Source organism: Cicer arietinum, chromosome 7 (genome assembly GCF_000331145.2).
Source record: "Cicer arietinum cultivar CDC Frontier isolate Library 1 chromosome 7, Cicar.CDCFrontier_v2.0, whole genome shotgun sequence".
Taxonomy (NCBI): domain Eukaryota; kingdom Viridiplantae; phylum Streptophyta; class Magnoliopsida; order Fabales; family Fabaceae; genus Cicer; species Cicer arietinum.
In genome coordinates, this window is record NC_021166.2 from 53419491 (window position 1) to 53430219 (window position 10729).

Sequence of the window (10729 nt, forward strand, 5' to 3'; positions counted from 1 at the left end):
CATCTAAATAAATTTATTTCTTACATACATAAAAAAATTAAGTCTATCATAAGGAAACTTACATGTACATGATGTAGTTATCTAGCATCTCATAACTCTCATTCTTTCCCAAAAGTGTAATAACAAGTGTTTTCCTCCAAGATTTAGACCATTGATCCCAATCTAGATTGAGAATAGGAATTTCAATCCAATCAATGTAAGTACGTGGTTTTCACTCACTGTTGTCTTCCATTATTTCTAACTCAGATAGATTTTTGTTTCTAACATGGTTAACAAATTTCTCTCCAAAGAGATTTAGTAGTTTCTCCTTATATGACATGTTTTCTGATCCAATACTTTAATCATCCATTCTTTTTTGACTATGGACAAAGAGATCTACCACTTTATTTGATTTCTTCGACGTTTGGATATGATCCCTAATAGAGGAGGAAAAACTCACAATTCTTTTTTATCAGTGTACTGAAAGTTGTTGTTAGGGATATTAATACTTCGTTGATATAACATAAAATGAGACAATTTTGTTGTTGTTAGAATGAATTGTATTGTGGGACTTATGAAATATTATATAAATAAATAACTATATTTGAAAATATTTTACACTCCTTACATCTCATCCCATTCTATAATTAATGAGATAGAAAAGATGATTAATGTTTTTTGATGGGCGGAGATAGTAATAAAAAGAGTATTCATTGTCTTTTTTGTGATCGTCTTGTTACTTTTCCAATTGTTCATTCCTTGATGCAAATCTTGGCTATAATCCAAGTCACGTTTGGTGGAGCATGCAAGCATGACGATATGTTGTTCCCTTGGTAGTAGATGGAAGATTGGGGATCGTTCTCAAGTGAATGTTAGAACAACAGTACAATCTTAATATAATAAAGAGAAATTGCAAATAAGAACTCAAGAAGTTTGGTAACGAATTTCGACCAATGATGTCTACGTCGCCAACTATAGAGCAATTGCAATTTCCTTTTATTAGACGAATGAATTAGGGTTTGTAGAGTACAAGTTGTACCTAAATAGTGATAATAAGGTTCATATTATAACAATACACCTGAACCATACATCGGGGATCTATTGCCCCTCACACCCCCAATTGCCCTCCACAATAATCAGTTTGACCAAACCACCCACTAGATACTATCTGTAAGTCATACTCAACAATCTCTACCTTGACGAATATCAAACCCCTATGAAGATTTAGTACATGACATTCATATCCTAACAACTGTAGGGGTACAAATCCTGTAAGACCCATAATTTTAAAGTATACTTTATGTATTTTAGTGTATTTTGGTATTGAACTCAGAGGCTTTTTAGCCAAAGTTATTAATATTTTGGAGTTTATATGACCAAAGAGATATTTTGATGCCGATTAGAATTACTCGTCGATGAATAAATTAAATTAGCTGTAGTGAATCTTTTACGAAGAATTTAATGCATTATGGGTGAAATGGTAATTTTAATAAATATCTAGATATTTTGATATATTTGTTAATTATTATTAATATATATTATGAGTATATGTTTGGGGGGAAAGGAAAAAGGAAGGAAGAGAAGAAAAGTAAAGGAAAGAAAAACAAAAGAAGGAAAAACTAGAAATTCTTCCTGTCTCTCCCTGCCTCGCGACTCTCTCCCTTTTCTTCTTCTTTGGTTTCACTTTCTTTTTCTTTCTTTGGCTTCAAGAATAGAAACCCAAGGCTTGGTGGGTGAGAAGACAAGGATCTTTCATCTTCATACTTTCTCGTTGTGTCGAAAACGAAGAAAAACGGCGTTAGGGATTTCAAAATCGTCTAACACAAACCTCCCTGTTTCATCTAGATCTAAGCTTCGTTCCGTGAAGAGATAGAAGGGAAAGTTGCTCACTACCACAATACGGTGCTAGGGAACCAACTTTGGAGGCGACGTTGCGAGCGGAGATTTTTCCGAATTTACTCGCGGTACTGTAATCGAATGTTAAAGCTAACGTGAAGGTAAGGGCTCCTTCCAAACTTCTAGTTTCCATTTAGGGACTTATCTGTGGTTGTGTGGAAAGGAATTTGTTAGGGTTGAAGTGTTGATTTGGGGGAAAATGAATCTAAGGCGTTATGGGTAAAATCTTAGAGTTAGGTTTTGGTTATATTGATGAATGTTTCGTGGAAAATGAATTTAAACTCATTTATGTATGATTTTGAGTAAATGAAACTTGTTGTGTTTGAGTGGTGGATTGGATTGATTTGTGTTCGTCGTATTTGACATGTTCTTAATTAATACTGATGAAATTTGATATGTGTGTGGTTGGATTTGGTGGAGAAATGAATTGATGTGTTTTGGTGTGGATCGTGGATTGAATTTGATAATATGTTTGAATTTGTTTTGTGTGGAATTTGAAAACTATTAGAGTTAAACGAGTATTAAGAATGGGGAATCTCTTAATGTCTTGTTTACTTAATGTTTGTTTTGAAAATCGTTTTAAGTTAAATGGTTATTAAGAAGGGGAAATTTCTTAATGTCTTGTTTACTTAATGTTCGTTTTGGAAATCGTTTAAGTTAAATGAGTATTAAGAATGGGGAATCTCTTAATGTCTTGTTTACTTAATGTTTGTTTTGAAAATCGTTTTAAGTTAAATGAGTATTAAGAATGGGGAATCTCTTAATGTCTTGTTTACTTAATGTTCGTTTTGAAAATCGTTTAAGTTAAAAGAGTATTAAGAATGGGAAATCTCTTAATATTTATGTTTACTTAATGTTTGTTTTGAAAATCGTTTAAGTCAAAAGAGTATTAAGAATGGGGAATCTCTTAATATTTTTGTTTGCTTAATGTTTGTTGTGAAAATCGTTTAAGTTAAATGAGTATTAAAAATGGGGAATCTTTTAATGTATGCATTTGCTTAACGATTGTTGTGGATGGAGTCAGTATATGCTCATGCATTTTCATTCTTTTTGTAAATCGTGCAGACCCGTGATAGGTGGCACCTTGATAAATAGTACTTTGGCCTGTGATAGGCGGTACATTTATGATTTACGTTTTTGAAAACCGTGCAGACCCGTGATAGGTGGCACCTCGATAAACGATACGGGTCCGTGATAGGCAGTACGTTTATGGTTTACGCTTTTTAGTAAATCGTGCAGACCCGTGATAGGTGGCACCTCGGTAATTGGTACTTTGGCCTGCGATAGGCGGTACAATTATGATTTATGGCCCTTTGAGGAGGGTTTTGGTTTGGAATTCCGAGTCCATGCATTTTGGCATATACGCATCGCATTAGGGTGTTTGGCACGCGAGTCGTGTTTGATTCAAGTTTATGATTGAGTGTTTCGAATTTGAGTTGTCATGGTAATTGTGTTGAAATTGCTAAGTGTTATGTGTTGATTATTGTGTGTAAGTGTGATGGGTTGCAAAACTAATTCGAAACCCAATTTGTCATGGTGATCGCGTAGGAATTGCTAAGTGTTAAGATGTGGAATTGTGTATGAATGATTTTGAGTTAGTTTATGTATTTTTGGAAGAATATGCAGGGAAATCAATTTCTCAATCGATTGGATGAGTTACAGGGACTTCCCTAATTTGGCATAATCGATTTGCCAATCGATTTTATCATATGTTTTTCAAAACCATTTAAGAAATCGATTTGGCCATACAGGAATTCAGCAAAACTAACAAAAAAATCGATTTGGAAATCGATTGGTATTAAGTCAGTGGCTCAGCTATTCTGTCAATCGATTGTCCAATCGATTGAATTAAGCCCATAGTTCAAATTTCACTAAAAACCTTCAAATTTCACTAGAAATTCTTATTTTGAGTTAGATAACAGATTGCTCAATTGATTTATCAATGTCTTGGTCAGTTATGTATTACTTGATGGATTGAGGACTTTATTTTGATTTCATTTTTAATTGGCAAGCATGATATGAACTTTTAGCATATGGAAAATCCTTTTAAGGTGCATGTTTAGTTGAAAGGTTATTTTGTGCATTTAAAAACTTAAATGTTATGTGTTAACTGTTAATTTCGGTTGGTGACCCTTTACAACTATTGTGGAAATCTGGGCTTTGCCCTCAGATGAGAGCCAAGACAATCCTACCAGTTCGTACCCTGTGGATGGGAATGTAGAGGGGAATTCCTGACTGGAGCTATGTTAGGAGAATCTTACGGGGCGCGTGGAGATCACTCAGGGCGTTTAGTTTGTTTTGGAGAATGATCAGATTAGGTTGACATAGAGGGAACACACGTTTTTCTTTTGAATTGTATTTATTTTAAAATGGAAGACTGTACCTATACGAATACTGTCAGCTTGACATGTTATTTTTGATGGGTTACATGTACCACTTTTTGATGTGTAAATATTTTGGATTCATATTTTGAGAAACTTTTCCGCTGCTTGTAAATTATAATGACTCAATTATTTATCCAAATGTATTTCCTTATTTATTTCTCTGTTTTATTTTAATTTCTTATGAAAAAAAAATACACCATAGCTTTAAAAATCGGGGTGTTACAAATCCTGCTTACCACTGAGAAACATGTAACAAGTCCAAGCAATGCTTGAACTTGTCCCTGGTGACTGACTTGGTCAACATGTTAAGTGCATTTTCTAGATGCAAGTAACTATCTAATCTTGTGAAACCACACATAATATTCTTGGTCTTGGTGTGATACACTTGATTCTTTACTAAATAAATTGCACTATGACAATCACAATGCAACCAAACTCTCATTTTCTCAGCACCCAATTCCTTCATGAATCATGTAAGCCATAAAACCACTTTGGCAGCCTTAGCTACTGCTATGTACTTTGCTTTAGTAGTAAACATAGCCATTAGGGATTGAACTGATGACTTTCAATAAATAGGTTCTCTTGCAAGGTAAAGACATATCATATTGTAGACTTTTTATCATCCTTATCACCTACATAATCAAAATCAACATATCCTACAAGTGAAGGATCACCCTGTATTTTTCTAAACATGATATCATGACATGTTGTACCCTTTAAGTACTTCAAAATCTACTTGACTACTTCCCAACAAACTTGAGTAACAATTTGGAAATGTTAGGTCTATGATATGATACATCACCTCATCTAATACACATAGAAGAACCATCTTTGCAGGGTTGCATCCTTATCCTTCATCTCTAATCCAATCAACTTTTGCCATGTCTGTCGATTTCTCCTCACACATCGCCTTTTGAAGACCTTGTTGTGCCAACAAATCCTTAACCCTTCTTTGCCATAATGTGAAGCTGCCCATTTTGTCGAACCTTGCCACCTCTCGAAGTTGCCCATTTTGTTAGAATAACAATACAATCTTTAAAGATTAAAGAGAGAAATAGAAAATAGGAACTCAAGACGTTTGGTAACGAAGTTGAATCAATGATGTCTACGTATCCGACTATAGAGCAACTGTAGTTCTTTTTTATTAGATGAATGACTTATGGTTTACATAGTACAAGTTGTGCTTAAATAGTAATAAGAAGATTCATATTATAACGACACCACTGAACCATACCATATGAGCTATTGCCCCTGCACCCCCCAATTGCCTCCACAACAATCAGTTGGGTCAAACCACCCACTTGATATTGCCTATGAGACATACTCAAGTGTGAATCTTATGAGTGATCCTTGGTTGCGTGATGGGGATTCTACTTGGGTAGGTTCACCTTAGGCTACTGCAATTCATCGACTCTGGGATATCCATTTATCATAACATGGCTCTAAAAACTAGAACATAGAGATGATTTATAATATGTTCCCTTGTCTTGGTGTTCATCGCATAGTGTAGGGATAATGGAAGAGTATTTGGAGAATAAAGTTCCTTCAAAAATTTGAAACTTAGTATGGAGTGTTTGGTTGATGTTTACCAAGTTGAAAAAGATTACAAGATATGATAGTCTTGTGTCCTTCTTCTTGTTTCCATTTTTTGTTGAATTGTGAGAATAATAAAGATACCCAAACTATAAACATTAATAGTTATAAAATGCTTAACGAATTGACGTTACATTCATATGTGCTTATGAACATCATAAATACTAAGGATAAATATACATTGGATAATATTACATACATTTCTCTTAAACTATTATTCATGTAATAACTCGATTTCTTTAATTGACATTATTATTCACAAATTTCTCACCCATGTTCACTACGCAATTATATTAAAAAGAAAACATTAATAGTTAATTTAAATAATTTATGAAAACTACGTAATTTTTCATTCATTTACTACATTTTCTTAATACTACTATTAAATAGGACTGTTATTATGATGCATTTTTTTGGCTGTGCATATTAAGTAAATGAATTGACCTAATTTGAACTAGTTATTAATTAACCGCACTGAAAATAAATAAAATACTCATAAATTTAGTAAAGCTAGTATAATGGAAATTGGATAGAAGATTGTTTGCGCATGGTAAAAGAAAAATTTCTTTGAACAACTATTGGAAACTGGAATTGGAATATTCTAACATGTCTTCAACGGATGTTCTAAAATATACTAGTAGTTACACTACTTTGCTCTAAAACATAAATAAAAATATGCAAAAAAATTAATATGTTTAATTTATATTAGAACCAAATAAAACATTTTTTTTTTTAAATTAACTTTTATTTATATTTTGAAATAGAATACAATAATCATAGATATTTTGTTAAAAAGTGTATTAGTAATATATTTAAAATTTTAGAATATGGAAGCTTAAAAGAGACAACAACAAAAATCTAAAGATAAATCATTTAACAAAGTTAATAAATTCTCCTATTATTTGTTTGTGTTCCAAAGCGTTTACCAAACACAATTGTTTACGTAGTTTTTTACTATTGAGCTACGTATACGATACACAAATACTTCTTTTCTACTTATTTTTTTTTTAAAATACTATTAGTTATTTTTAAAAATTATAATATGTAAACAAAAATATGTTTAAAACAAAATCAAACAATCTCTTTAAAAATTTGCTTTAAAACATCTTAAATTTAAATGCTAAAAAGTAATTTTTATTAAATTTTAATTAAACTATAAATTGTTAGTTAAAAAAATCACAAGGCTAAAAAAATAATCCTTAAAATGCACCGATGCAATCTCAGCCATAGATTTGAATTCTATTTTGTCATATTGTTGTGAGATCAGCTAGAATTAATGATGGCTAGTTTTGGAATATAAAATGCATGTATCGATCTATCTGGGTACAATCATTGAATAGAAATTTAAATAATAATATTTTTTTTTTGTATAAAAAACTTTACTATAAAAATTTAATAAAAGGACCACATAATTGAAAAATGTGTGGCAGCCTAGCTAGCATGAAGCAGCCTTCAACTATCCAGTCAAAATCAAAGCAGCTACTATGGTACACATTTTGTGTGGGGTTGTCCTTAGAGAAAGGCTGATTCTATAGCACCTCATTCTGACTCTTAAGCCAACAACTCCACTATTTTTCACCTCTTCATTATATAAAAAATGTTCATATAATAATAATAATAATATACTTTATTATTATAGTTTTCTTCTCTCATTCTCTCACACGTCTTCTATCTCTAAATTCTAAAACCTTCCTTCCAATATTTTCTAACATACCATTATTTGATATCTCTTTGTTTGATCTACTTATAATTGCATAACATAAAAAAAAAAAAGCATAATGAAGGTATGATTCACACTTTCTAAGTTTGGTTCTTTTTGTGTTCTTTATAATTACTTTTACTTCAAAATTTTATTCCATTAACTTTATGTCCCCCGTTTTATATTTCTTTTCATGTCCTCTGTTTTTTCCTCTGTTTTTCTCTTTATGTAAAGATCTAAGGTAGTTTGAAATGAATTTCATGTCCCCTTCATTAGAATCTTGGTTTTCTATTTGATTTAGATTTCATGTTTTCCTAAAGTTTAGAGATTTTGGGTGGTAGATTTTTTTTTCAATTTCAAGTGTATATTTTTTTTTATAAGCAAAATTTATTTATTTATTTTGGTTGATTCAAACTTTGTTTGTTTTTCAAAATATTTTCTAAAATTAAGGTGTATTTATATTTTTGATAAATAAGGTGTATTTGAATCTTGGTTAAAAGTAGTTCATGATTTCCACTTGCAGAAGTTTGTACTCAAGTTAGATTTACATGATGACAAGGATAAGAAGAAGGCCTTGAAAACAGTCTCAACTCTTTCAGGTACAAAATCATTATTTTAATGTTTCATTTTGGGTTGTTCTTTACAATTTTGCTTGCTATTCTCTTAAAATATGAATTAGAGAATACTTTGATATTATAGTTTGTTGGTTTTGAATGTTCAACTCGAGGGAATATTAGATAATTGTGTTTACATCTCAACAATATTAGGTATTTCATCATGTATATTTAGTATTTTAATTATTTTATTATTTATACTAACTTATAAAAATCCTAATGTTTGTGGTATTTTATAACCTAATGATACTTTTCGGTTTGATTTCAAACTGCACAAGTAATTCATAATGATACTTTTCGGTTTGATTTGAAACTGCACAAAAAGTAATTCATAATTTTAGTTCTCTTAATTTCATTAATTTACGAAAACGTCATTTTATTTTAAAATTTAACAATTTTAACTTCTATTTTTAAGCTTAAATTTCCATGATTACCTGTCCAATTTTTAATATAGAAACTCTGTTTGTGGTTAATCTTCTATCATTAGATTAATCTATATTTTTGGAAAATTTTTATTAAATATTTTATTTAATTATATTTGATTATCATTTATGTGAACATACATCTTAATTTTAATCATATTAACTATTTATTCCATATAAACTTTGATTGGTAAGTAATCAAATTAAATAATAAAATTAATTATATTTTTAATTAATTAATTAATATGATTGTGAGCACAACTCTATCATGTGAATAAATCATTTTTCAACGAATGTATTATACTTTATTTAAAATAAATATAGAATACACTTTGTTGTTAGATTAATCCAATTGTGGAAGTTTGGCTTCAAAAACTACAAAGGGCCAACCAATTTTCTTCCCTTATGAAAAAAGCATACTTTTCTTATTCTACCAATATTTTGTTTTCATATAGTTGGAATTTGGTCATTTCGAAACGATTCACTAGGCTCTCACTTTAAATAATATATGAATTTATTATTTACCATGCCAAATTGCCCACAATTCATCAATTGATAAGATAAAATAAATTGCAATGACTTTTGGCATTCATGTTAGGATATATATGAACCACAAATAAATGACTTATATAAATAATAACTTGTGTATAAATCTTATTAGCATATAATAAACTCTTCAAGTGAATTCCTAACCAACATAGTATTGTTTTGATAAGTTAATTCTCATTAGATTGATCTCCTTCACATTTGAAAAATAAATATAATTCATTAGTTTAAGATTATGCAAATGTGACCACTAAAACCATATCCTTATTTTTTCTAAATCAATATTCAAATAAAGAAACATATTTGTTCTCATTAAGGGTTACTCTTATCATATGTCTTACATATTAATGTGTAACATGTTATATTAGGAATTGATGCAATTTCAATGGACATGAAAGAGAAGAAATTGACAGTGATAGGAACAGTAGATCCAGTAAATGTGGTAAGCAAATTGAGGAAATTCTGGCACACTGAAATAATTGCAGTAGGACCAGCCAAGGAGCCTGAGAAGAAAGAAGATGGAAAGAAAGAAGAAGCAAAGAAGGAAGAAGAGAAGAAAGAAGAAGGAAAGAAAGAAGATGGAAAGAAAGAAGAAGGAAAGAAAGAAGATGAGAAGAAGAAAGAGCCAGCACCTGATCCTGTTCTAGAATGGGTTAAGGCTTATAGAGCATATAATCCTTACATGACAACACATTATCATGTTCAAAGTATGGAAGAGAATCCCAATGCTTGTGTCATTTTTTAAAATTTGAATTTAAATAGCAAAGTGTTTTCAAATATATGATGGAAAGATAAACTTTTCTAAGTATGGTAATATTAATGGATTTAATTATCTTTCCTTACTTAGCCTTGTAGGTGGCAAGAGGCAAACAATGTAGGAGCTATTTGTATATAATATGGTCAAGGTAATACCTTGTTGAGACATTATTATTAATGTGTAGAGAGAAAGAATAAAATTTTGAAGATTTTGGTTTGGGAAAAATGTCATCTATACTCTTTTTCTTGTAATAGTAATATTTTATTGGGAAATGTTATTATAATTGTTATGTTAGTATTTTATTTCACACTCTTATTTCAAATTAGTTGAACTATCATACTCTACTATTTATTTGTTGTTTGATTGTCAATTGTTGTAATAGTTATTATCTAAATGTATTAATTTCTATGATTCTTTTGTTATGATAGAAATTTAGGTGAAACTGTTCTCGAAAACTCACATTGATTAAAACATGTCTTAAAGTTCATAAAACGTTAAATTTGTTTAGTAGTCGATATTTAGTATTTTAACATCGAACAAATTTGAAGTCTCATTTTATCCGATGTCTAATTTTATGATATAAATTTATGGTTTATTCTAAAAAAAAATCATCTTCTTCGTCCTTTCAAGTTCATCATCATATTCAATATATCGTTCAACTCAATTTTCATTCATCTTCAAACTCATTAATTCTTTAACTCAAAAATGAAAAATCTCATCTCCCCATTACTACCACAAAACATCCTCTCTTCTCTCCCCCTTTTTCAAACCCAACATAAAGATAGCAATTTAAGAAACAAGTCTAAAAAGAACACTAACAAATAGCCATTTTGATAATA

The 10729-nt window shown here is 30.3% G+C and overlaps 1 protein-coding gene across 2 annotated transcripts; it reads left to right on the forward strand.

The window, feature by feature from the left end:
• Window positions 1-7389: 7389 nt before the first annotated feature.
• On the forward strand, window positions 7390-10197 carry LOC101501333 (heavy metal-associated isoprenylated plant protein 39-like). Of its 2 annotated transcripts, none has more exons than XM_004510630.4 (3): window positions 7390-7636; window positions 8075-8150; window positions 9502-10197. In XM_004510630.4, the coding sequence occupies exons 1-3, from the start codon at window positions 7631-7633 to the stop codon at window positions 9876-9878; spliced, it is 459 nt and encodes a 152-aa protein (XP_004510687.1). In that variant the 5' UTR covers window positions 7390-7630; the 3' UTR covers window positions 9879-10197. The 2 variants fall into 2 exon arrangements, with proteins under 2 accessions (XP_004510687.1, XP_027192144.1); XM_027336343.2 differs by lacking the exon at window positions 7390-7636 and adding an exon at window positions 7748-7792.
• Window positions 10198-10729: the final 532 nt, after the last annotated feature.

Bases quoted from the DNA above. Each gene is read 5' to 3' on its own strand.
- LOC101501333 (XM_004510630.4), top strand. The intron at 8,151-9,501 runs GTACAAAATCAT...ATGTTATATTAG, and splicing joins AACAGTCTCAACTCTTTCAG to GAATTGATGCAATTTCAATG.